This window comes from Bombus flavifrons, chromosome 18, assembly GCF_040668555.2.
Source record: "Bombus flavifrons isolate JBK064 chromosome 18, iyBomFlav1_principal, whole genome shotgun sequence".
Lineage (NCBI taxonomy): Eukaryota > Metazoa > Arthropoda > Insecta > Hymenoptera > Apidae > Bombus > Bombus flavifrons.
In genome coordinates this window covers 4,380,203-4,405,005 of record NC_138459.1, presented here as the reverse complement: position 1 = coordinate 4,405,005, position 24,803 = coordinate 4,380,203, and the positions used below count along the sequence as shown (strand labels likewise).

At 36.0% G+C, this 24,803-nt stretch overlaps 2 protein-coding genes and 2 long non-coding RNA genes across 8 annotated transcripts; all 4 read right to left on the bottom strand.

Annotated features, from left to right (window-relative positions):
* Positions 1 to 1,805: 1,805 nt before the first annotated feature.
* LOC138189076 (uncharacterized) lies at positions 1,806 to 4,795 on the bottom strand. 5 transcript variants are annotated; one of them, XR_011175857.1, is made up of 5 exons: positions 4,513 to 4,795; positions 4,191 to 4,305; positions 3,501 to 3,665; positions 2,736 to 2,846; positions 1,806 to 2,048 (listed from the first exon to the last, which is right to left on the bottom strand). It is a non-coding gene; the product is annotated as an uncharacterized LOC138189076 (long non-coding RNA). The 5 variants fall into 5 exon arrangements; XR_011175855.1 differs by having other exon boundaries at positions 2,736 to 3,665; XR_011175854.1 differs by lacking the exon at positions 1,806 to 2,048 and having other exon boundaries at positions 2,072 to 2,846.
* Positions 4,796 to 11,902: 7,107 nt separating this feature from the next.
* LOC138189163 (circumsporozoite protein-like) lies at positions 11,903 to 12,688 on the bottom strand. The gene has a single exon (XM_069131313.1). The coding sequence runs from the start codon at positions 12,686 to 12,688 to the stop codon at positions 11,903 to 11,905; it is 786 nt and encodes a 261-aa protein (XP_068987414.1).
* A 3,539-nt stretch (positions 12,689 to 16,227) lies between these two features.
* LOC138189162 (circumsporozoite protein-like) lies at positions 16,228 to 16,940 on the bottom strand. The gene is made up of 2 exons (XM_069131312.1): positions 16,754 to 16,940; positions 16,228 to 16,679 (listed from the first exon to the last, which is right to left on the bottom strand). Exons 1-2 carry the CDS (start codon positions 16,938 to 16,940, stop codon positions 16,228 to 16,230), a joined length of 639 nt encoding a protein of 212 aa, XP_068987413.1.
* Positions 16,941 to 18,347: 1,407 nt separating this feature from the next.
* On the bottom strand, positions 18,348 to 24,471 carry LOC138189035 (uncharacterized). The gene is made up of 3 exons (XR_011175806.1): positions 24,432 to 24,471; positions 23,870 to 23,984; positions 18,348 to 18,531 (listed from the first exon to the last, which is right to left on the bottom strand). It is a non-coding gene; the product is annotated as an uncharacterized LOC138189035 (long non-coding RNA).
* Positions 24,472 to 24,803: the final 332 nt, after the last annotated feature.

Genomic DNA, 24,803 nt, shown 5'->3' with positions numbered 1-24,803 from the left:
CGGAAAGGGGGTGATTGTACGCGAAAAAAGGAGTCGAAAATATAGAATAAAAATTTTTTTTTAATTTTTCCATCGAAACAACGATCTACAGTGAGATCCGTTATAACGAGACGTGATAAAGTGCACGCGTACCGAGCGAAAATTCAAAGTCGATTTTCTCGAAAACAAAGCCTCGAACGAAAAATTTGTATTCTATATTTTCGACTTCTTTTCACATTTAAGAAAGCTAAAGCATCCTGAGCGAAACATGCGATTTCGGCGTAGCAAGCAAAACGTTAACCTGCACTTGAATACTCGAAGACGAACGCTCGAATGATCTGAATCGTTGCCCATTAATGCATCGCAGTCGTTTCACACTCGAACGAAACGCAAAAACCTCGAATCTTCTGAAGATTCAGCGGCGTTGCTAACGGTACATGTGCAGAACAAATTCTCGCGGCGGGAACCGGCGAAAATAGGGGGCCCGCGAGACCAGCTTTCCCGTTACGTAGCCTCTCACCAGCGGTTTGCCATTTGAAAGATATTTTTTTGCTTTCGAGTACGAGTCGCGAGAAAAATAGCCGCGAATTGTGAGCAACGGCACAACGAAAAGCAATAGAGGAGGGAAGAGGGGGCGGAGGACGTATCGTAGAGGAAGGCTAGACGAAGGAAGTCAGGGGGACGAAGTGATGGATGAACGCGGGCCCGTTTCTCGAGACGAGCCTCGGCGGACTGACATGTTTATACGAAGGCTGTCTGTAAAGGTGGCCGTAGCTTTGCTTTCCCGCTCCTCTTTTGTACCGTACGTCTCAAGCAAAGCGTCTCTCGCTTACGATTCCCGTTGCGTCTCTTCTCCTCTCTCCTCGTCCATTGCCTCTTTCTCGATGGGCCACCGAAAAGGGGAGCTTAAACGGGAAATAATACAGTCGCGTGATTAATTAAAGGTGACGCGTTCGCCCACCTACGAAGATTGCTAACCGTCTCGCTCTCGCGTGCGCTATTTTTCTCTCAGTCTTGGATCATCCTCTCGCTTCTCATTGTCCGCCACTTCTGTTAGGCTCGCTGGTAACCTACATATCCGACTGGAATAAAGCAGCCTCGTATTGTCGGCCACGGCTTGAGTAATAACTGTGCTTTGATTTCTCGAATTTCGCACCACTTGCACGAGCCTTCGCGATTAATAATGTTATTAATAACCACGCGATCTCTGTATTTGCGACGCGACGCTTCCACCACACTGCCACACACGTTCTCGCTCGTAAGAGGGACGGATAATGCGCTGTCGGTGAAAACGCGAAGGGAGTTTAGACAGCGTGGCTTAACATGATTGCGAGAGGATCTTGTTGGCTACGTGAATGACGGCAATTGAAGGTTAGTTTGGCGTGGATTAGGTTTAAGGAGGTGGCGCTGTTAGGCTCTGCCAACGGTACAGTGATATTTAACCCTACAATACTCTTAACGTTATATCGACAGACTAAATAGGTTGGCGATAGAAATACGTGTGAATAGAATGTATATAGATGGACGATATATAATTTTACTCACTTAATGATTATTTTAAATAATGTTGCACTTGCTATTTGATAGTCTTGTCTATTACAATAAATTATTAATTAATGTACAGAATAGAGAGTTATTGAATAGATTTATGGAATATTAAAAATTGCTTAGAATACATATGTGGTGGACGGTGTGAAGTGTTATTAGTTAAATCAATAACGAGACGAGTTAATTTAATTAACTATATCTACAGATATTTTCAAATGTAGAATACAATGTTAATTGCAATCGTTGCTCGCTTGATGATATTCGTTATAAGATACTGATACTAATCGCTATGCTGATTAGCTAGACTGATTTGTTATATTTATTCGCTCGACTGACTGACTATGGAGAACACGGTCCTCTATTTATACTGATGGAGGGGAGGTACCGGGAGATTTGAACTTGTCGCCGATTGTAGAGTTTGTTTATTGCATTATGTGCGTCGTACAGTGTTAATCCTCTGTGGCAAAACAACCATGTCAGGCATCTTCGTATCGAAACGTCGTGTGCCGCTACATATATTGCTGAAAAACGTATAAAATATAGTATTCATTGTATAGTAGTTATAACATTATGTATTTAATGTATGAAATAAAGTTTCTTATAAAAATATGAATTTACCTAAACATCTGTAGTCTGTATATGAGCTAAAATAAAAAAAAAGGAAAAATAGAAAATATTTTAAGACCTTATATAATTAACATCTTGTGATTTTTATATAGTACCCATCTATAGCAAGCTAATCTTAGTTATTGGTTTTATGTGGAAAACGTATTGACTGCCTTGTGGGAGGTGTAATAAGAAATCAAATATGGCTGTGTCACTTTTTATCGAAGAGTTAACAGAGGGTAAAGCGAGATAGATCCGCTTATTGCCCGAGCAAACACAAGGCTATTTAATCATCGGTTTACGTGTGTATTTTATTCATGTTTGCAAAGACGACAGACCACGAGTGTTTGACGATCGTCCCTTTAAACTGTCCATAATGCCTTGCTATCCCGATCGATTCGGTGTCAGATTCTTTCAATCTGTCGTCTATGAATTTTATGCTTTATAAATTATAGCGAAGCAAACAAAACGATCGAACGACAATATCAGAGGAAAGGAAGATTTTCCACGAAGCGTAAAATAACGTAGCGTAACTTTAACCGTGGGCGTGCCAGTCTCCGGACATGAATAGAAAGCACCTTTAATTAAAAAGGAAAACTTACGACCTTGAGAGGAAGATTACGAACGTGCACGCTAAGCGCTGCGGTTATGTGTCTCGCTCTTTCGTTTCCAAATCCATCCCCACTCCTCTCAATTTCGAGGCACGAGATAACCTAGAAAACTTAGAAAGAAAAAGAAAATACAGCAGCTATTACGACTACGCAAAAATCTCCTCTTTCATAGATAATGGCTCTGTTTTCACAATGCTGGGCTAACAAAGTCGTCGCGGTTAGATTTTCAAAGGTAAATCGCGGCTAAGCTCGAGTGCCGCGGGACCAGAGGCTCTAGTTGACCGAGTTCTCTCGAGACTAGCGACGAAATTTTCCTTGGAATATGAATAAATTTATCGAAAAGCCCGAAGACAGTGGAGCGTGCCGTGGGGTGGTTCTCGATGGAGGGCCAAATGATGGTCGAGGGTGGGGAGGGGGTTTGCGAGCTCGGGGGCCAAAAAGAGTTTGAAACTGCTCGAGCACCCCTATATTATAAATATCAGCCATGAAAGATGGCGCAGACAGCAGCAGGGAGGCAATGGGTCTGGGGGACGGCTGGGTAAAGGAGTGGAACAGAACCGGAATTAGCATAATCAGAATAATTTCCACCAGCTGACAGCGCCCTCATTCTTTTTCCTGCGACGCGATTCTTCCGCTGCTTTATTTTCCCTTGTTTTCCGCCTTCCGCTGGCTTCTCTATGCCATCTCTCTCTCTCTCTCTCTCTCTTTCTCTCTGGTTTTTCGTCCTTTTCCCTTTGGGTTGCCTGTTCTTCTTACTTCTCGTTCTTTCCCAATTCTCGCACCGTTGCCACTCTTCGATGCATCCCGCTTCGGCCGGAACAACTAACAGCCACATTTCCTTCCGTTTCCCTTCGTCGATGAAAACTTCCCCCCGTTGATTCTTCTGCCTCGGCAATTCTGCTTTGAACCGTGTTTCAGGATCTTCAAAAAACGATTCTCGCTATATTTCAGTTACCGTTCAATATACACTGTGATTTCTAAATAATCGTATTATATTGTAGAAAAGTATTGTTAGCGCTTGACATTATTTCTCATATTTTTTATCTGTTTTTAACAAACTAATTAACCTCATGGTTTTTATCCAACTTCATATTTTTATGAACGCATTTAATGGAAAAATTGATTTCTATTAGGTTGTCCGGAAAGTTTCTTTCGTTTTATGAGAAATAATAGACGCATAATGATTTTTGTTTTATATTATTTTGTCGAATTACGTACGATCCATTTTGTTCTGTTGAGATAAACACTGCGACATTTCACAGACTTGGTTTCACGTTTGTACGAAGGTGCACTGTCGTAAAGAACAAGTTTGCGAAAGAGAGACGCTTTCCGGATAACCTAATACGTCAGAGCAAATGAAGAGTTCGATGGGAAAGGATCTCTAATCTGTTTAAACTATTGTAAATACTAATACGTTCGATGCTAATATAATACATCTGTATGTACCTGTCTCGCCCCTGGATTTGCACATTGTCTTCACCAGAATAGCCTTTACTTTGAGCAGCGATGATTATCTTAACGATTCTTCTCCGCCATTTTGTTCAATTGTCCAATGGGATTTCTTGAAACACACGAAAACTAAAAATACATTGGTTGTATCAGTAGCACGATGTTACTTATTGTTACATAATCAATGATGTGGTGTAACGTATATGTCAATGCAACAAATATATTGAAATACTTTAGTATATATTCTTACAAAGACTTGGAAATTCATAACGAAATCTCCTAGAATCTAAATAATATAATTTCCATTTAAAAAAAATACTTTTAGTCTTACTACTCTTCGAATATTAGGTCGTACAGAAAGCTTCTTTCGTTTTATAAGGAAATAATGGACGCACAACATTTTTCGTTTTATATTATTTCATCGAATTACGCATGATCCATTTTGTTCTTAATTGCCGAAATAATGGTATAGGAACACTAAATTTACACTTAGAATTTATATTAGAATAGTTATATATTCATTTGATAAACGATTTCAAAGATATTCATCGATACACACTTGCACGCGTCATACCTCTTTCGATACCAGACTGTTAACTGAACAGTTTTACATTCCTTTGTTTTCGATGCGCCACGCGCACACATACTTCCACACACTGATATTCACATACAAGTTTCGCTACTACGCAGCTAACCTAGTCTAGCACATAAAATCATACATATCTCAATAGTCCTATCAAAAGAAAGATCACAAAGTTCGACAGATTATGTTTCATGTTTCTATAAAGATACATCGTTATAAAAGACGTGTCTGTAAAAGAAAGACATTTTTCAAACGTTTTGTTCTGTTGTGATAAACAACGCGATATGTCACAGACTCGGTTTCACGTTTGTGCACTGTTGTAAAAAACACGTCTGCGAAAGAGAGACATTTTTCGGACAACCTAATACTAAAAAATATTTTATATATTCTTATATATTTTTATATTTCGTACATTTTCTCCATTCATAGTTATCTAACCTAAAATTATAAACTTTCTTTCCTCCGTTTCCACTTTATTTTCTCTTAGATATTTTCTATCGAAAATTGAGTCCATTAGATATCATTTAGAAATTGTCCTTCTAAGATTATTCAACATCGCACAAAGATATATCGATTTTAAAAATCAAATCGATAGAAATCGATATCGCGTTGCAGAAAAGCGTTCGTACGAAGAATCTTGCCGTGGAATGGCGTCGTACGGCCTGCTTTTCCACTAGTACGGTGGATTCCATCCCCACAGCCGGCCTCCACCTCCAGAAATATATCAAAGTTCATGCGTTTCTACCTAATATCATTCGCGTGCACAGCCTCGTCCCTCCTAGCCACTTCCAGGGCAACCGAGTTGCCGGCTTACGTGCCTGCAATCCACTTCCGCCACCCCTTTAACCCTCTCACCACCAAACTCGCGTTTCCCTGATCTTTATTCATTCTTTCGCCTCGCCCATTTCAATTTTTCTACAGTTTAGCCGAAGGAAAAGTCGTGCCTCGCCCCAACGGATCCCCGGGCCCCTGTGCACGCGCGCGTGCTCGATAAATTTTTCGCGATTCCTAATGTTTAGCCTTTATGGCTCGCCAGCCGGCGGTTTAAGAATCCGTTGGAAGGGTTATATCGTAGACTGTTAACCCAAGCCGCTGTTTCCTGCGGTTGCCTTGTAGGATGGTCGAATATTTTGCATTACATGGTTCCTTTATTAGGTGTAAGCGTTGCTGGAATTATGTATTTTTACTGGATGTATATATATATATTGTGTTTATATTATATATATTATATCATATTATATTTTTTACTTTAATTATGTATTTTTTATGAATTATGTATTTTTGCGGGATATATACTGGACTTATATATACTACTGGATATATATTTATCAAAATACATAATTAAAATACATAATTAAAGTAAAAAATACAATTAACATATATATATAGCATCGAAAATTTGGATGTTCATGTATTATGTTCAATGTTCTTTGTATTTTAGGAATAGCGAATAACAAGAAGCAATTCCGTATTTATCTAAGTACCTTTTGAAATTTTCTATGATTTTTTACATAGTATATGGGTAGACGATTGTCTTTTTAATATACAAATACTATAATTAGATTAAATATATAATTAAATTTATATAATAAATAATTATATGTACCTTTTATTGTGATCTCTTTTGTACAAATTTTATATTATAGTCTAGTAACTATATGTTATCACTAGTGTTATGAATGTTTTCAGGAATAGCAAATAACAAGAAGCAATTCCATATTTATCTAAAAATATACAAGTCGTCGTACAATTCATCGATTTCATCGCGAACCGTTCGATCCTCCTTTTGGAAAGTTCTTAGAAAAAAGAAGGGAACCCTCGGGAAAAAAGTGCTTGTATTATATACCATTTATACAAGTAAGAGTCGGCCCTCTCTTAATATTATCCATCCATTATTCATCTTGGATCACGGTAGGAATCTTTCGAAATCGTATTCGCGAGTAAAGGCGGTAAGAAACGTCCGATTCAGATTCAAATGCTTATAGATCCCGCTGTAGATCCACAGCCATCCCGTGGTCCATTGTATTTATTGGCAGAATGCACGTTCACGCGAGTCCACGCACAACTTGTACCGACTGTTTCTGTGAATCTCGAATCGAAATTCCCTAAGAGAGCTTCCGAGAAAATAAATACCCTAGCCACTTCCTACTGTTCCCCTTTTCAGATCTCTGTTCGCTTCAACAGTGCCTTTGTCGACGTAAATAAAAACGTTTGATCAGTTTTATCAAGTTTGACATATCTTCGAGAAAGCGGATGATATTGAAACCTTGTTTTTTTATGAAAGAAGAATTTACCTTTAAGATCGTGTTAGAACAGTGTTGATATTTACAAATACGCAATATTTGATAAAAAAAAAAACGTTTTTAACTAACTCTCCATGACAGTGCCTGTGCAGCCTTCCATTGCTATTAGGTTATCCGAAAAGTTTCTTTCGTTTTATAAGGAAATAATAGACGCACAATGTTTTTTGTTTTATATTAGTTTATTGAATTACATACGAACATAATAATAGAAATAAAACGAAATGGATTATATCTAATTCAGTAAAATAATATAATAATAAAACAGGAATTGTTGTCCATCTATTATCACCTTATTAAACGAAAGAAACTTTTCGGATAACCTAATACTTTCGTATTGCTATCTTGAAATCTAAAAACCTGAAGACTACATGCTAATCATACATAATGTATGGTATGAATAGCGCCATTTTCCACGATGGTAGCAGATTCCGATCAATTCAGTGCGGATCATACCACGCTTCGACTGTGAATCTCATATTTTCTACTTTACAAATCAAAAAAGAGGATCTACTATTTGGCACGAACTATTAGGTTGTCCGAAAAGTTTCTTTCGTTTTATAAGGAAATAACAGACGCACAATGTTTTTTGTTTTATATTAGTTTATTGAATTACGCATAATAATAGAAATATGACGAAATGGACTATACCTAAATAATATAAAACAGTATAATATAAAAAAAATAATCTAAAAGAAAGAACTGTGTTTAATAAATATAATAAAATCTACCTAATCAAAGGCAAACTTTTGTCTCTTCATAAACACATATTATCTTCTATGAAAAGATGTGTATTTTCCCATTCTTTTTTATAACAATTTTCTATATCTATACGCAAGTGAAAATCGAACGAACTTATTGCTCAACCCGGAAACACATCAACGATCTAATCTTAGCCTAACCCAAGCCGAAAATTCTATCATCGAAAATCCTCCAGCGGCTGTTCTAAAAACTTAAAAATGTCGCTATGAAAAAAGTACGCGATCCGACAGATATTAAATCGAAGAGGGAAAAAAGGAGGTTGCGTGCGATCTCTTTTCTCCGGCGTATTTGTATTTTAAAGCACAAAAGACGCGAAAGGGGATGATACGAGATCGAAGCGCGGAATAACGCGAGGGTGGTGGCTCTCTCGGTATAAGGGTGGTCGCAAACAGAATGGTGGGGCGTCCTCCCTCTCGCATTCTCTCTCTTTCTTCGTCTCCCTTTCCACCCGATGGAAGGATGCAAAGGTGTGGGGTTGGGTTTCAACCATGATTTCCATTCGCCAGCCATCCATCTTGTTTGAGACTGGAAACTGACAGATAGACGCGGATCCTAGTGCCGGTGACGTGGCAAGTCTTGCACGGCTATGCAGACGGTCGTGTTGGTGCACGTGCTCGCGCGTCCTCGTGTATGTACGCGCGACGTTACGGAGCAAGTGTACACGCGAGGAACGTAGAGCGTCGGCCAACTTCCGTATCCGCGTGAAAAATTCATTTTCGACGACATTAGCGCGCCAAGAAATTGCTTTTTCTTTCTGCCGGACGCTCGGCCTCCTCTTGTCGATCGACGCCGATTGACGTGTTGGCTGAGCTCTCGACTTCCTAGGTGGAATTTGTTGAAAGCAGCCTTCCTCAAAATCAATTCGCTATGTAAATGATTCTCACAGTAGACGAGTTTGTTCCAACACTCGGATTGCAAGTTTATTTTATCGATTCACTTTCGCTACATAATTTTCTGTATCGTAAGATTTAAGTCCAGTTTTCTGTAATATCAAATATATATATATTTTATTAACACTTTGATTGCCACCTGGATCATATATGACCCGCAACTTCTTACAATTGTAAAAATTGAATGAAATTGAATTCTTACAATTGTAAAAATTGAATGAAAACTGACAGTTAGGGCATTTTGGATATAACCGATGAATAGAAGATACTTTGAAATAAAAAGTGCCCCATTGAACAATTAAACGTTCTTATTAGAACATCAATAAAAAGAAAAGGAGAAGAAATCTTGCATCCAACTGTACACTGTGTTTACGTCCATATCTTTGAGGGATAATCTACGAATATTATTATAAACACACTTTAGATAATAATCGTAAATGCTGCTTTATAATCATATAATTGAGGTTAGAAGTGTGAACATACCTTGCTGTTATACAGGATGGTTGGTAACTGGTGGTACAAGCGGAGAGCGGAAAATATAGAATAAAAATTTTTTTTGATTACAATTAATTCGAGATTTGTTGATGTATCCCATCAAGAAGTTAATTGTACTTCTTTTTCCACTGATTTCGAATCCTTTTCTGACGATGAAATGAAAATTATTTCAGTAACTCGCAGATAAAAAATTTTCGAAATAATTGAAGTTTCTCAGAAGGTTAAATATCTGAATGTATATGGTCGCAAACGTCATTGTAATATTAGTTTCTAAACATTCATTTTATCACCTGATAATACTCTATTTCACCGGATATTCTGCTCACATTGAATCATTTAACATTTTAATCTACGAATATTATTATAAACACACCTTAGAAAATAATCGTAAATGCTGCTTTATAATCATATAATTGAGGTTAGAAGTGTGAACATACCTTACTGTTATATATATAACGAGCAAATACTGTTTACTAATATCTTCTACACGTTCAACAATATTGTAATATCGGAATATATATTAAAGATGTAATTTTTCCCGATTAATTATAATTTATTAATAATGGATTGAAAATACGGATATTAGTTAGACAGAAAAGACGATGTTTGATTAACAGGAAAACTAAATGCAACGCTCGTATTTACATCAAATAACTTGACAACTGTTTGGTAACTCTCTCTCTCTCTTTCTCACTAGCAACTCTAACACTCGACAACACTCACAACTCAACTCTAACGACTCTATGCTTCGACGTCTCGATCAACTCTGCTCTTCGCAACACACTCGCTTTTCGACTCGCATACTCTGACCTCTCCGTCACCTCTCCTTGAAAACCGAAATCGTCTTTTGTTCTAACGCTGTTTATCGTTTTTCTCATACCTCTGCAAGAACTAGGTTACTTTAGTCACATAGGCGCTCTTAGATGTAAACAAACCACAAAGGACGACGTACACGGTGTTTTCTAATTTCAGCCGATCTCCAATCAAAGCTATTCTACGATATTACAATATATTCTACACGTTTTGCGTACGACGAAACAATGAATGCGAATGGTTTGTTGAAATAGACGAAGCCTTGTTATACTATGTCGCTATCAACTGTTACCGAGGCGCCATAGCGGTCGCCAATGACCACCAATAAGATAAACGGTTCATTGTGGAAGAATGTTGTCTTACGTCATCAAATTATTATTCTTTTGCCAGTATATGCTTTGAATAATAAAAATACTCCCGTGGCGCCCTCAGCGAAACATGTAATTTCAGCGTGGTAGTCAAAGTGTTAAAAATAAGAAAAGATTAGAAACAAGAAGTGTAATGAACTTTTCAAAATTTCAAATTGGCATGCTACGTTGACCTTTAATTTTTTAGTATTTGTGTATATATATATATACCCGCTTTCTATTAATTTCTGATCTTCAATGAAATATGAATTTCTAAAAATTGGTCATTTCATACGATATAACCTAAAATTTGCAATTCTAGCCGTTGATTGCAAAGGAAATTGGCTAGTGTCCCGCAGAACGCTTTTACTTTTTTTTAGAACGCAGAACTTTTTAGAGAACGTTTAATTGTTCAATATTCTTTGGGTAGCAAATGGAAAATGAAATTGAACTTTATTTAAAGAAGAAGATTAACCGTAAAGATTAGAATTTTTCGAGATTACGAACACACTTTGGAACAATTCTTTCTGAAAATATAATTTTTCAATGTTTTTGTATCCACGTAGGTATAAAATTCTTATCGAAGATATAAATCCGTAAAATATTTTTTTCTTTACTTTTCAGTCAATATCTTGGCATCACTACTTCTTCTGATTGTATCTAAAGGAAGAGTTTTACTTATGAAATAATTAACGTCTACCCTTACTTAAAAGTCCGTATGGCTACTAAGATAAAATCAAAAGCGTGGAGTTGCTTAACTGTAAACTGTATTTATCACTATCTCCGTTATTTCTACCTATTCATGACGTAAGCGTGCATTGTACCGTACCGTGTAATTATTGCAAGCATTCAATCATCAACTACCTATTTAATAAAAGTCGTGACCGAATTCTGTGGCGAGTTTCTATGCACTATCTTACATTTACACTAGAAACAATCAATCCTTTCAATCTGGATCTCTATAAGCAAATTAGAAACACCTGACCTGTCGTTCATTTTTATTCCACCAACATTTTCTTTTTAGCTTGATTATGAATTGACTATCTTATAATCTACTCTAATTTTTCTATCAAAAGCAATGAAGTTTAAATGTGTGTTCCTGACACTGGTATATATTAGGTTGTCCGGAAAGTTTCTTTCGTTTTATAAGGAAATAATAGATGCACAACGTTTTCTGTTTTATATTATTTTGTTGAATTACGTACGATCCATTTTGTTCTGTTGAGATAAACACCGCGACATTTCACACACTTGGTTTCACATTTGTACGAAGGTGCACTGTTGTGAAGAACGTTTGCGAAAGAAAGACACTTTTCGGACAACCTAATATATTACTGGAATTTTGGGAAGTTAAAAGGATTATATAATAACAACTGTCTTCGAAATTAATATTAAAATAAGGTATAAATTTATTTATAAATTTACATATTTACAAATTTGTCTAGCTGTTTATGTAATTCAGAAATTTACTAAATTTATGTGAACCGAAAGTCCTTACAATAATACATCCTTACATAATTCACAAATCTATTAAATCTGTAAGATCCGACAGGCTGCTGCGAATCACTTCCTCCAAAGTTGAATCCGCTGCTTCAGAATTTGGTACATAAGACGCGTTAGCGTACGTATAATTGTTCGTGTCTAGCGTTGGCACCGATTGCTCTTGAACGTTGTTGTCCGAATTGTAATGATGCCCATACATGTTCCTATCTAAATCCATATACGGATTTCGTTGTACATAATCTGCATTTTCTGCCTGTAAATATTGTACTTGACTTTCGTATTGTGGTTGTGCATTGTGCATCGTATAATTGTTTGTTTGATGTAAATATTGATTCGTATAGTAATGTTGTGTTGACGGCCCTGGATTATAGTAGTAAGCCGCATTATTCTCAGGAGCGTACATCTGTTGACCGCCATATTGCGGACGATTGAACATGCAAGATGCTCCTGCTTGTGTTTGTGGAATGGTTTGTGGAACGGCTTGTGGAACGCCTTGTGGAACGGCTTGTGGAACGGCTTGTGGAACGGCCTGTGGAACGGCTTGTGGAACGGCTTGTGGAACGGCTTGTGGAACGGCTTGTGGAACGGCTTGTGGAACCGCTTGTGGAACGGCTTGTGGAACCGCTTGTGTAATGGTTGCGGCGTTAGCCGGGTACCTGTGCGTAATATTATTCATCGCTACGTTTTCAACATTCCAATTGGCGCTCGATGCGGTGTTGTTCTTTTTGTATGAAACGGCAGGTTTCAGATTCGCAGGATCGAGTTCTCTGGACTTCATCATCTGGTCCTTTTTGTACTTCATCCTGCGATTTTGAAACCAGATTTTGATTTGCCGTTCAGATAAGCAGAGTGTTGTTGCCATTTCAATGCGTCGTGGGCGACACAGGTAACGGAGAGAACTAAATTCTTTTTCCAGCTCAACTAATTGCTCACTTGTGTATGCTGTTCGGGACCGTTTAGTCGTTTTTTTCTCCACTCCTAAAATTAAAAATGTATCTTTTATTTAATGAAAATGTCCGAGAAGATGTATTAAAAATTATAGTTAGGAAAATTAGAGTTTTGGGAATTTATAAGAATAGGAATTCATAGTAGAATTGTTCAGATTTAGAAGGTTTTATATTTCTAATTGCTATATGATAAAAATATAATTTTCGCCTGGAAATAGCTTAGAATTTATAAAAATAAGTTTGCTATTCCTTTCAGAAGAAATTTTTCTTTCAAACCGACAATTTTTTTTTAGAATTATACTTACACATTCAACATGTGTTACGACAGTTCGTGGAGAAACGCAATCGCGAGGAAACGCGTCAGCGAGAAGCGTAAATTCTCGCTATGATTCTGATAGTCGTTCCCCTGTTTCCATTAGAATAACAGGGGTAGCTCAAATGATTGTAACACTGAATTAACAGGGTTAATATACGCTTCTACTTTTAACAATTTTAAAATTATAATTAACACGTTACAAATGATTTAACGATGATCCAACTAGTTCATTTTATAATTCCACTCGACTTTATCATATTTCTCGACGTATTCGTTCGACTAAGTAACCTAGATTTTATTTCTTTGAACCTTTCGATGCATTCGGTTTGAATCCTCGTATGATACTGACTGCCCTTCGATTTCATCTTTTGTTTTCTCTAGGAGACCATCCCCACCACGCTCGGGTCTCGCAACAGTTCGCGCCTATGATCACGTACGCCACTTTTTTGTGTAAGTAAACTAACGGAACGAAGGTGAATCGATGTTTTCTAGAACTCGCTGCTTGACGACAACTATGTGTTTATCGCTACTTTGTGTATATCTCGCCGGCCATGTAAGACGATCTGTCTGCGACTGTGTAGTACCAAGGGAGACGGTTAGGAACACGGCCGGTTAGTAAACCTCGGTGCATAGCAACATGCACGACATATACAATATACATTTGCGATTATAACACGGTGAAAATATAATTTTTAAGTGAAAGTTTTATAATTGTACGGCGATTATCTTTTTAGCAAAGAACTTGTAGTTTTGACGAATTGTTCACATAAGATTCTTTGAATCGTGCAATTTCGACAGGATAGAAATATAATTTCCATATAGAAACAGGAATCGTCTGGAGAATGCGAATGGAGAAGGTGTCAAGGGTCGCTCAGTGGGAAACTCGTCAGCTCACGAGGTGGCTATGTTCCCGCTGTGCGACTCAAAGGCTCAACACTGAAGCCGTGTTATTGGATTAAATGGTCCTGGCGTGAATTTACAAGCAAATACGATTCGTCAATGACACAGATGAAACAAAGAGAACCGCCTAGTCGTCGAGGTCGCGAGGCTCGCACGCGACAATTTGTCGATCGATGATTGATAAACGACGTTGTTTGACGCAACCTGACTCTGCCAGGAAAGCCGTGAAAAACAGAAATAATCGACGAAAAATGTGCTATGAAATTGAAACTATTCCAAAAATGATCGTCTTCCATTTAATTCATAGTTATTATAGATATAGTATACTTATGATTTTCTCTTTCTTTCTTTCTCTTTTTTTTCTTTTTACTGTTCGAATTCTTGGCTGTTTCTCACGATTGAATTGAAATTTGTTTGAAAATTATATGGATCCAGGTAACACTTTCTGTGCCTGTAGAAGAGTCGAACGCTCTATCGGAGACTTCAATGAAAGAAAAGAAATAGAATTTCTTATTTTCCTGTGTAACACTAAACTGATCGAAAACGATGGATAGAAATTTGTATATAATTTGTATATAACACGTGTGCACGTTTCAATGTTTTATCTTCGTCTATCGATACGTCAACAGCCTATTGCGACATGCGATGCGAACTGCGTGTTCTTTAGGTATTTCTGGGCATATCGTTGCCCTGAGGGGAAGAAACATTCGAGTAACATTCGAGGAAACGTTATCATTGGAACTGGACGCCGGATTTTCACATTCTGATCGAACTACGAAGATAGAAACACGCTCGATCGTGAAACTAGTGACGAAAATGATAAGGAAGTTATCTGTCTATCGACCTCGTTGATAAGCTAATTTCGTCAAAATTCTTTAAACTTAGAAACAATAAGGAAATATTCCAAGAAAGGAGTCATCCTCTGATTGAAATATGACTGGACAAATTTTCTTAAGGAGAGAAAAGATTTCTAAAATAAAAATTTGTCGAAATGAAGAATTTTCAATGAAGCAGAAAACTATAATATCGACATAATTAAGGTATATTTTCGCAACCAATAAACGTGTCACCACTGACCCAAGGATAGCAGTCCATCATCTGGTGACTCTGTTTTATGTAAACCTATGTAGAGCATCGACGAGCAAGCGGGACGAGAGCGCCGTTTTATAATCCCTCGAGACTAAAGTCTCCTAAATGGGCAGCTCGTTAATCAAACTTGATTCAATAATGTCTACAGCAACGTCTATTTGCTGTAGAATCTGTGACGGCGACGGACGTTCTTGTTTAACGTTGCTGTGTAATTTTACCTATCAAATAAAAACGTTCGCGTGTTTTCTTTTCCTTTGTAATCGGCTAATTTTAAACCTGCGTTAATTTTACCTACTTTCAATCTACAAACAAGGAAAATGTACTGTTTTAAACGCTTCGTTGAATGAGCACTGGTAGATATATAAATATTTAAACCGAACAAGATTGATAAAATAAAAGCAGACAATTTTTAATAAACCTCATATATGTGGAAATTATAATATTTTGCTACTACTTTCTATCTACAAATAAAGAAAATGTACCATTTTAAACGCTTCGTTGAATGAGCACTGGTAGATATATAAATATTTAAACCGAACAAGATTGATAAAATAAAAGCAGACAATTTTTAATAAACCTCATATATGTGGATATTATAATATTTTGCTACTACTTTCTATCTACAAATAAAGAAAATATACTATTTTAAACGCTTCGTTGAATGAGCACTGGTAGATATATAAATATTTAAACCGAACAAGATTGATAAAATAAAAGCAGACAATTTTTAATAAACCTCATATATATGGAAATTATAATATTTTAAGAAACGTTAGATCTAAAAATAAATCTAAATATTATATATTATATACAAGATGGATAACTGTTCAATCAAATTTTCTATTAGATAAAAATTCTCCAAATATTTTTAACAATTCGGTATAAAAATTATTCACTCTTCTAAATTCGTTGATCTAAACGAAAACTTATACTACACTCTTCTGCTTCGCAAAGAATTGTAAAGAATTAATTTGAATTTATAAGAATATGAAGTAAAAATAATTCTTTTAAATCAGAAAAATTTCAAGGATCAACTAAACGTTACTCAACCATTCGAAGGAAACTAAGTTCCATAAAAATAAATAAATATTAAGATAAATACCTTGTTCGGATGGTGGAATCTGCTCCTGCGATGTTGTTGGCTGTATCTGCTGCATTATTGCCTGCATTTGCTGCGTTGTTGGCTGTATTTGCTGCATTATTGCCTGCATCTGTTGCGTTGTTGGCTGTAACTGTTGCGTTGTTGGCTGTAACTGCTGCGTTGTCGGCTGTATTTGCTGCGTTGTCGGCTGTATATACTGCATTCTTGGCTGCATTTGCTGCATTGGTGCCTGCATTTGCTGCATTGGTGCCTGCATTTGCTGCGTTGCTGGCTGTATCTGCCGCGTTGTTGGCTGTATCTGCCGCGTTGTTCGCTGTATCTGGCGCGTTGTTGGCTGTATCTGCCGCGTTGTCGGCTGTATTTGCCGCGTTGTCGGCTGTATCTGCCGCGTTGTCGGCTGTATCTGCCGCGTTGTCGGCTGTATTTGCTGCGTTGTCGGCTGTATATACTGCATTGGTATCTGCGTCAGCTGCAAGTATTCTCTCTGTCCTTGATTAATCTGCGTCGTGTTACTGGGCCCGTTCAATATCCGCAAGATTTGATCGTTATAGTCGGTAACCAAATCGTCTTGGTATATACACCTAGCGTAGACATCGTTAGTGAAGCTGGATATGGACGAAGTGGGTGAAGATCCGATGCTCGACAATGACATAGGTGAGCTGTTGGCGGCCATGTTGTTCTGAGATGGATAATTGTTCATCTTCTTAGCTTTGCTGATGTCTTCGCAATGACAACTACTTTCCAACTTAGTTCTCTTGAAATATTCACTTGATGAAGCGGCAAGTTGCACGTTTCAGAGACTACTGAGTGTAGACACAGCATTCCTTGCAGCTTATATAGTTTGTAGTTGTCCCCGACCTAACCTAACTCTTTGGGCCCGACCAATTAGAAACATCTATTTCCCAAGTAGGTAAAACCCTTTTGTCCTTCGGGGGCTGTTGTCGATGACTGGATCTACTGCAATCGGGGCCTGAGGGGATAAAGTGTTCATAGCTTAGGGTTTCCCAGACTACAGCTTGTACGGAACTTTCCACCAATCTTCCTGTTATAAAGTGTTTCCAGAAAGTAGTCCATAAGCTTGTACGCTCTTGGCACAATTTTAATTACTTTTCATAAATGATATTTTGCACTGAATATTGGAATTTCTTTTTTGTATCTTGTATCATTTCTCGTACACCTGATCGTCCATTCGATTCAATTATTTTTTTTTTCAATAAATATTGTGTTTTTCGAAAATTATTTTTATAAATAAATTCTGTAGGGAAATTTCACGTTTTCGTATTTACTTCATTTCCCAGGACTTCGTGTGATTTTTCAAATAATTTTTGTCTCATCTCACAACAATTTTAAACGATTTTTCTATCAACTTCTTCAATCCAGTCTTTAAGATTAGACAAATCAAGAACTGAAATGTTCCCAATAATGCGTTCGATGCGATATTCCGAAATTTTGAACAAGATTGTACCTCGGGCATTCTGTTGTATGTAAACATTGACCAAGACGTATGACCGATTCACAAATACAATTCAATGAAGAGATTTTTCGTATACAGTTACGTTCAAGTAATGTGTAACTCGACGTTCATAAAATATTTTTGAATATTTATATATTTATATATTTGAATATTGTACGTTACTACATTTAAATAAAATTTAAATATCGTGTAGCTTTATGAAAATTTTAAATGATTTTGTTTAAATTTTCAAAATAGAATATACAATGTATAATTTTTGCATCCATAATAATCTACCGATTCGAATATCTACATTTATTATTTTTCTATGGAAATGACATTTTTCCAATTTCTCTATTATCTTACATTTTTCCAATTAAAAGTTACCTCGTCGAAAAACAAATTTTCAAAAACAAAAAATGCATCAAATAATTAGGAATTTTTATTTATTTTTATTTCATGAAAACTGGGAATAAATCTCAGCAGAAACGATGCGGAATCGGTTCATGGTCCAGTTTCCCAGACACCAAAGCGAGAAATTGATCAGCGTCATTCCTCGGCCATACTTGCCTTCCCCTTGCCCGATAACATACAACATTCTCGTTTTCCTCCAACTGTACCTCCTCCCCCTCTTTTCTATTTTCTCTTTTCTTCCAGGTTTTCCCTTCTAACGGTATCGGCCATTCTCCTACCGCGGTGTGAGCTGTCTGCAGGCTTTCGCCATCGGTTTTACAACCTACACACCATCTCTTTCTACAGCACCCCCTTGGCCACTACCACCCCCCTTTCTTCCATCTCGTCGACGAACGAACGCTCTCTTTTTCCACGTTGAATCGTTCTACGGACAAAAATCGTTGCTTGAAGGAAAAAGAATATCGTGTTCTGTTCATAGGGGGTTGAAAGGGTGGACTCAACAGAAAAACCACAGTTTGCCAGTGTTTCTTTCATTGATTCCATTCTTACAATCTAGACTGACTTTTTCTATAGAAAAATCTATAGTCCTGTATTTTTCTTTTTTTTTTTTTTTATAATGAATACACTGCAAATTTTTATGCATTTATGGAATATTTTCAGATTTGGGACAAATTACAGAGAATGCACATAATATGTAAACGTACATGTACATATTTATGCAAAAATATATATTTTATATTATAACATATTATAAACTATGTATATAATATGTTATATATTATGCAATATACAGGGTAGTTGGTAACTGGTGGTACAAGCGGAAAGGGGGTGATTCTACGCGAAAAAAGAAGTCGAAAATGTAGAATAAAAATTTTTCGTTTGAGGCTTTGTTTTCGAGAAAATCGACTTTGAATTTTCGCTCGGTACGCGTACACTTTATCGCGTCTCGTTATAACGGATCTCACTGTAGATCGTTGTCTCGATGGAAAAATTAAAAAAAAATTCTTATTCTATATTTTTGACTTCTTTTTTCGCGTAGAATCACCCCCTTTCCGCTTGTACCACCAGTTATTAATCACCCTGTATACAAAATGGCAATAGTTTGAGGGGAGCAGAATTGGTAAAAATTTAATACGTTTGAGTAAAATGTAAGTGGAATAGATTCAAATGAAGAGGTTTTTAGAGTACGTTTTTGGTCAGAATTTTTAATTAGAATTGAGAAACTGGAGAAATTTTTGGAAAAAGGGCTCAAGAATTAGGTAAATTGCTTTGACAGTTTTTAAATATTAGCAAGTTTAAATTGTTAATTATATGTAAATTTTAAATTATACAAGGTGGTTGGTAACTGGTGGTACAAGCGGAAAGGGGGTGATTCTACGCGAAAAAAGAAGTCGAAAATATAGAATAAAAATTTTTCGTTCGAGGCTTTGTTTTCGAGAAAATCGACTTTGAATTTTCGCTCGGTACGCGTGCACTTTATGACGTCTCGTTATAACGGATCTCACTGTAGATCGTTACCTCGATGGAAAAATTTAAAAAGAAATAAAAAAAAATTTTATTCTATATTTTCGACTTCTTTTTTCACGTAGAATCACCCCCTCTCCGCTTATACCATCGGTTACCCTGTATATTTACCCACCCTGTATATTTAAAGCACAATATTCTTTCTAATATAACTAAAACCCCAGCCCCCTAGTCATAAACTTTTTAGTCATAAACTTCTAGTTACAAACAAAATTACCCTAGCCATAAATGAAACAACCTTTATTCAGTTATATTTAGAAAAATATGAATTCCACTAGCATTGCTCAGTGCGTTAGTGAAAAGAGCTATTCGTGCCTGCTGCCTAAATTTTACAGACCTTTTCCTCAGGCAGCAACAATAAATAGAAATAAGCTAATCCCTTAACTTTTTCTAAAAAGATTGGTCGGATTGTTCCTCCAGGATCTATTGTTCTAAGGACAATTGGCTATTTACTTATCACATCATTACGTGTGTAGCGATGCGGAACGTTGAACATGGGTATAATGATGGGTTTAATAAAAGGTGCAGGCTAAATTCTCACAAACATAGAAGTGCTACCCCTCACAAATAACCACATATTTTGCTAATAATAGTAGTAATGAAATGTCAATATGTAAAATTAATTTTTGACAGTTCGTAAAATTACACTATAGATTAAAAAATTAATTACAATTAATTTGAGATTTGTTGATGTATCCCATCAAGAAGTTAATTGCACTTCTTTTTCCACTGATTTCGAATCCTTTTCTGACGATGAAATGAAAATTATTTCAGTAACTCGCAGATAAAAAATTTTCGAAATAATTGAAGTTTCTCAGAAGGTTAAATATCTGAATGTATATTGTCGCAAACGTCATTGTAATATTAGTTTCTAAACATTCATTTTATCACCTGTTAATATTCTATTTCACCGGATATTCTGCTCACATTGAATCATTTAACACTTTAATCTACGAATATTATTATAAACACACCTTAGAAAATAATCGTAAATGCTGCTTTATAATCATATAATTGAGGTTAGAAGTGTGAACATACCTTACTGTTATATATATAACGAGCAAATACTGTTTACTAATATCTTCTACACGTTCAATAATATATTCTGCACGTTTTGCTTACGAAACAACGAATGCGAATTGTTTGTTGAAATAAACGAAGCCTTGTTATGATATGTCGCTATCAACTGTTACCAAGGCGCCACGGTGGTCACCCGAGACCATCAATAAGATAAACGGTCCATTGGGGAAGAATGTTGTCTTACGTCATCAATTTATTATTATTTTGCCATTATATGCTTTGAATAATAAAAATACTCCCGCGGCGTCCTCCGCGAAACGTGTGATTTCAAAGTGTTAAATTATTTCTATTGCTACTGAAGATTTTGAAAAGTTACTAACGCTACATGCGACGCCATTGCAAAGTTATCTTCAATTCGTCTTGATGTCACTTAAAACATCATATACATAATATAAGATATACAGGGTGATTGGGGTTAGGTTGTTGTTGGGGTTATTTAAAATTTTTTATTTATCATACATATGTATATTAGTATTTTAATTTAATTGTTTTTAAAAAATTAAATTATTGAATATGAATTAATTTAATAGACAATTTTATTATATTAATTTTAAAAGTTATAGTACGATTATATTATTAATAGTTATTATTATTATTTTTATAAATATTAAAAATGAATGTTTCTATTAATACAAATTTTGTATATACAGGGTGGTTGGTAACTGGTGGTACAAGCGGAAAGGGGGTGATTCTACGCGAAAAAAGAAGTCGAAAATATAGAATAAAAATTTTTCGTTCGAGGCTTTGTTTTCGAGAAAATCGACTTTGAATTTTCGCTCGGTACGCGTGCACTTTATCATGTCTCGTTATAAGGGATCTCACTGTAGATCGTTGTCTCGATGGAAAAATTAAAAAAAAAACAAAAAAAGAATTAAAAAAAAAATTTTTATTCTATATTTTCGACTTCTTTTTTCGCCGTCAGTTACCAACCACCCTGTATATACCAACACACAAAACAGGTATAGTATTTTCTTAAGTCATAGCAACCTATAATGACTAAAGCAGTACTTTCGTCATTTTACATCCAGTTTCCTCAAATCCCTTTCATAAACCTCGAAGGTAGGTCGCTTCGTACGAAATCAATGCGGAAATCCAGATGCAATTGGCAGGCAATTTTCACATTTAAGAAAGCTGACCTTTCGAAGGGTTAGCTGGAACGTAATCCGATTTTACACAACACTGGTTAATCTGAAACAGTGGAATTTTCCATTCAGTTGCATCGACGAATCGGAGGCTGGGATAAACGCGACTGGAAAAGTCAAAAGGCTTTTCGTCGAGGACGTTAAAGGCTCATCGTCGTTGTCGTTCCACGTAAGAGCCACGAAGGACGTAAACGCCTTATCAAGACGACGCTCTAATCCCTCGTTGGATCGCGCTTGTCTGCCATGGCAGTCGTCGTAGACCGTCTCGGTAATTTATGGCGTTTTAACTTCCCCTCCGCGGCGCAGATTAGTACGGAAAATCCTTCGTGTCGATCGGTCTGCGATTACGCCAGCCTCGATTTACGGTGAAATGTAGGCTAATATTGGCCCACTTCTGTCCCGCGTGCAGCCTAGCGTCGATCTTGTGATCCATCGATCGATCGATCGTCACTTGAAAATTCCTCAGTGTTCAACTTTGATATTTTTTACTTTGTAACGTAAACGAAAATGTCGGTTGATTTTAGGCAATGAGTAAATTGCGGAATTTTATGCAAATTTATGCTTTTCTGAACATAATTCAAAAATCAGCACCTACGTAGAAATTTGCTTTATTCGCGAGATAATATAACGAATACGTTTTCGATATTTTATATATTTTTGCATATTTCGTACGATCCGTGGATTTTTGCATTTTCAAATTTTTTTTATAGATACAAAGGTATCTGCTGTTTAATTACGATGTATCTTCCGAAAATATTATTTTAAAATAGTCATTTGCAAGTAGTGGTATATTGGACATAATTGAGGTACTAAAAGTGATCGATTATTAGAAGTGATATTGGCATGCAGGTGGATAATCTCATAAAGGTCGGGTATCATTAAATTTCAATATTTGCATCGAAAAAAAAAAAATAATACGGTAGTAGGTGAATGACACGAATACAAAAATTAAGATTAATAATTTCTTAATACCAATAATATTCTTTTATGAAAAACTATCTTTAATTCCAAATCGAATATATTTTGTTAATTTTCATATCGTGTTGAAAAATATTCCTGCAAGGTATTTCTCCGTCGATACTGCAGTTATGTTTACGAAATACTTATCTCAAGATAATTAAGCTATCGATGGCTGCTCAAAAGATCAAGTGCACCGCTTGTACGTTTCGTTTTGCTAGTGCTTAGTGAAAAGTAAGACGAAGAGTACGTTAAGGTTGATAATTATATGACTGATGCTTATCAAACTTTGTTTCCATTAGATAATTGTGCACAGGTATTCATGAAATATAACATGGAAGATGAACCGATACCAACTATTCCAGACAACCTTTACAACATTGATAACCTTTTACAACGCTGATGATAGAAACACGTTTCTTTCCGTTGAGCATACGACTGACGTCATATAAACTTGCATGTGTATAATGTTTCATAATTTTGAATAATCAGAAAACGTTATTATCAATAAATGAATAGTCTCTCAGCCTCGTATCACTTCTCCCCTGAATTGCGATATAATTTCATTAACAGTAATGTAATTCAAATGACTAATTTGTAATTTTGCATATAAGTTAGACAGATTTTCAACGATACATTCACAGGAACTTGATAGATTTTTCGTACGACAGTGACGCAAGTTATATATTTTTCATATAATTTTCTTTATTCTAATTGCTTTTATGCAAATGTTAGGAATGAAATTATTAGGTTATTCGAAAAGTTTCTTTTGTCTTATGAGGAAATAATAGACGCACAACGTGTTTTGTTTTATATTATTTTGTCGAATTACGTACGATCCATTTTGTTCTTTCGAGATAAACACCGCGACATTTCACAGACTTGATTTCGCGTTTGTACGAAGGTGTCGTAAAGAACAAGTTTGCGAAAGAGAGACGCTTTCCGGAGAACCTAATACGTCAGAGCAAATGAAGAGTTCGATGGGAAAGGATCTCTAATCTGTTTAAACTATTCTAAATACTCATACGTTCAATGCTAATATAATACATCTGTATTTACCTGTCTCGCCCCTGGATTTGCATATTGTCTTCACTAGAAATGCCTTTACTTTAAGCAGCGATGGTTATCTTAACGATTCTTCTCCGCCATTTTGTTCAATTGTCCAATGGGATTTCTTGATACACACAAAAACTAAAAATACATTGGTTGTATCAGTAGCACGATGTTACTTATTGTTACGTAATCAATGACGTGGTGTAACGTATATGTCAATGCAACAAATATATTAAAATACTTTAGTATATATTCTTACAAAGACTTGGAAATTCATAACGAAATCTCCTAGAATCTAAATAATATAATCTCCATTAAAAAAAAATACTTTTATTCTTATTACTCTTCGAATATTAGGTCGCACAGAAAGCTTCTTTCGTTTTATAAGGAAATAATGGACGCACAACATTTTTCGTTTTATATTATTTCATCGAATTACGTATGATCTATTTTGTTCTTAATAGCCGAAATAATGGTATAGAAACACTAAATTTACACTTAGAATTTATATTAGAATAGTCATATATTTATTTGATAAACGATTTCAAAGGTATTTATCGATACACACTTGCACGCGTCATACCTTTTTCCATACCAGACTGTTTACATTCCTTTGTCTCTTCGAGATGTCGCGGATGCACAACTTCCACACACTGATATTCACATACTAGTATCGCTACTACGCAGCTAACCTAGCCTAGCACATAAAACTATACATATCTCAATAGTTCTATCAAAAGAAAGATCACAAAGTTCGACAGATTAGCTTTCATGTTTGTATAAAGGTACATCGTTGTAAAAGACGTGTCCGTAAAAGAAAGACACTTTTTCGGACAACTTAATACAGAAATACGGATATCAAATTATACGAAGAAAAATATTGAAAAATTAGGTGAATTCCATTGCTCTCGACTGTCGCTGTAAAAAGTTACTTATTTGG

Coding starts and splice junctions, on each gene's coding strand:
- LOC138189163 (XM_069131313.1), bottom strand. CDS start 12,688: ATGAAGTACAAAAAGGACCAGATGATGAAGTCCAGAGAACTCGATCCT.
- LOC138189162 (XM_069131312.1), bottom strand. CDS start 16,940: ATGAACAATTATCCATCTCAGAACAACATGGCCGCCAACAGCTCACCT. Junction 16,680..16,753: donor GCGGATATTGAACGGGCCCA/GTAACACGACGC, acceptor CAGTATATACAG/CCGACAACGCAGCAAATACA.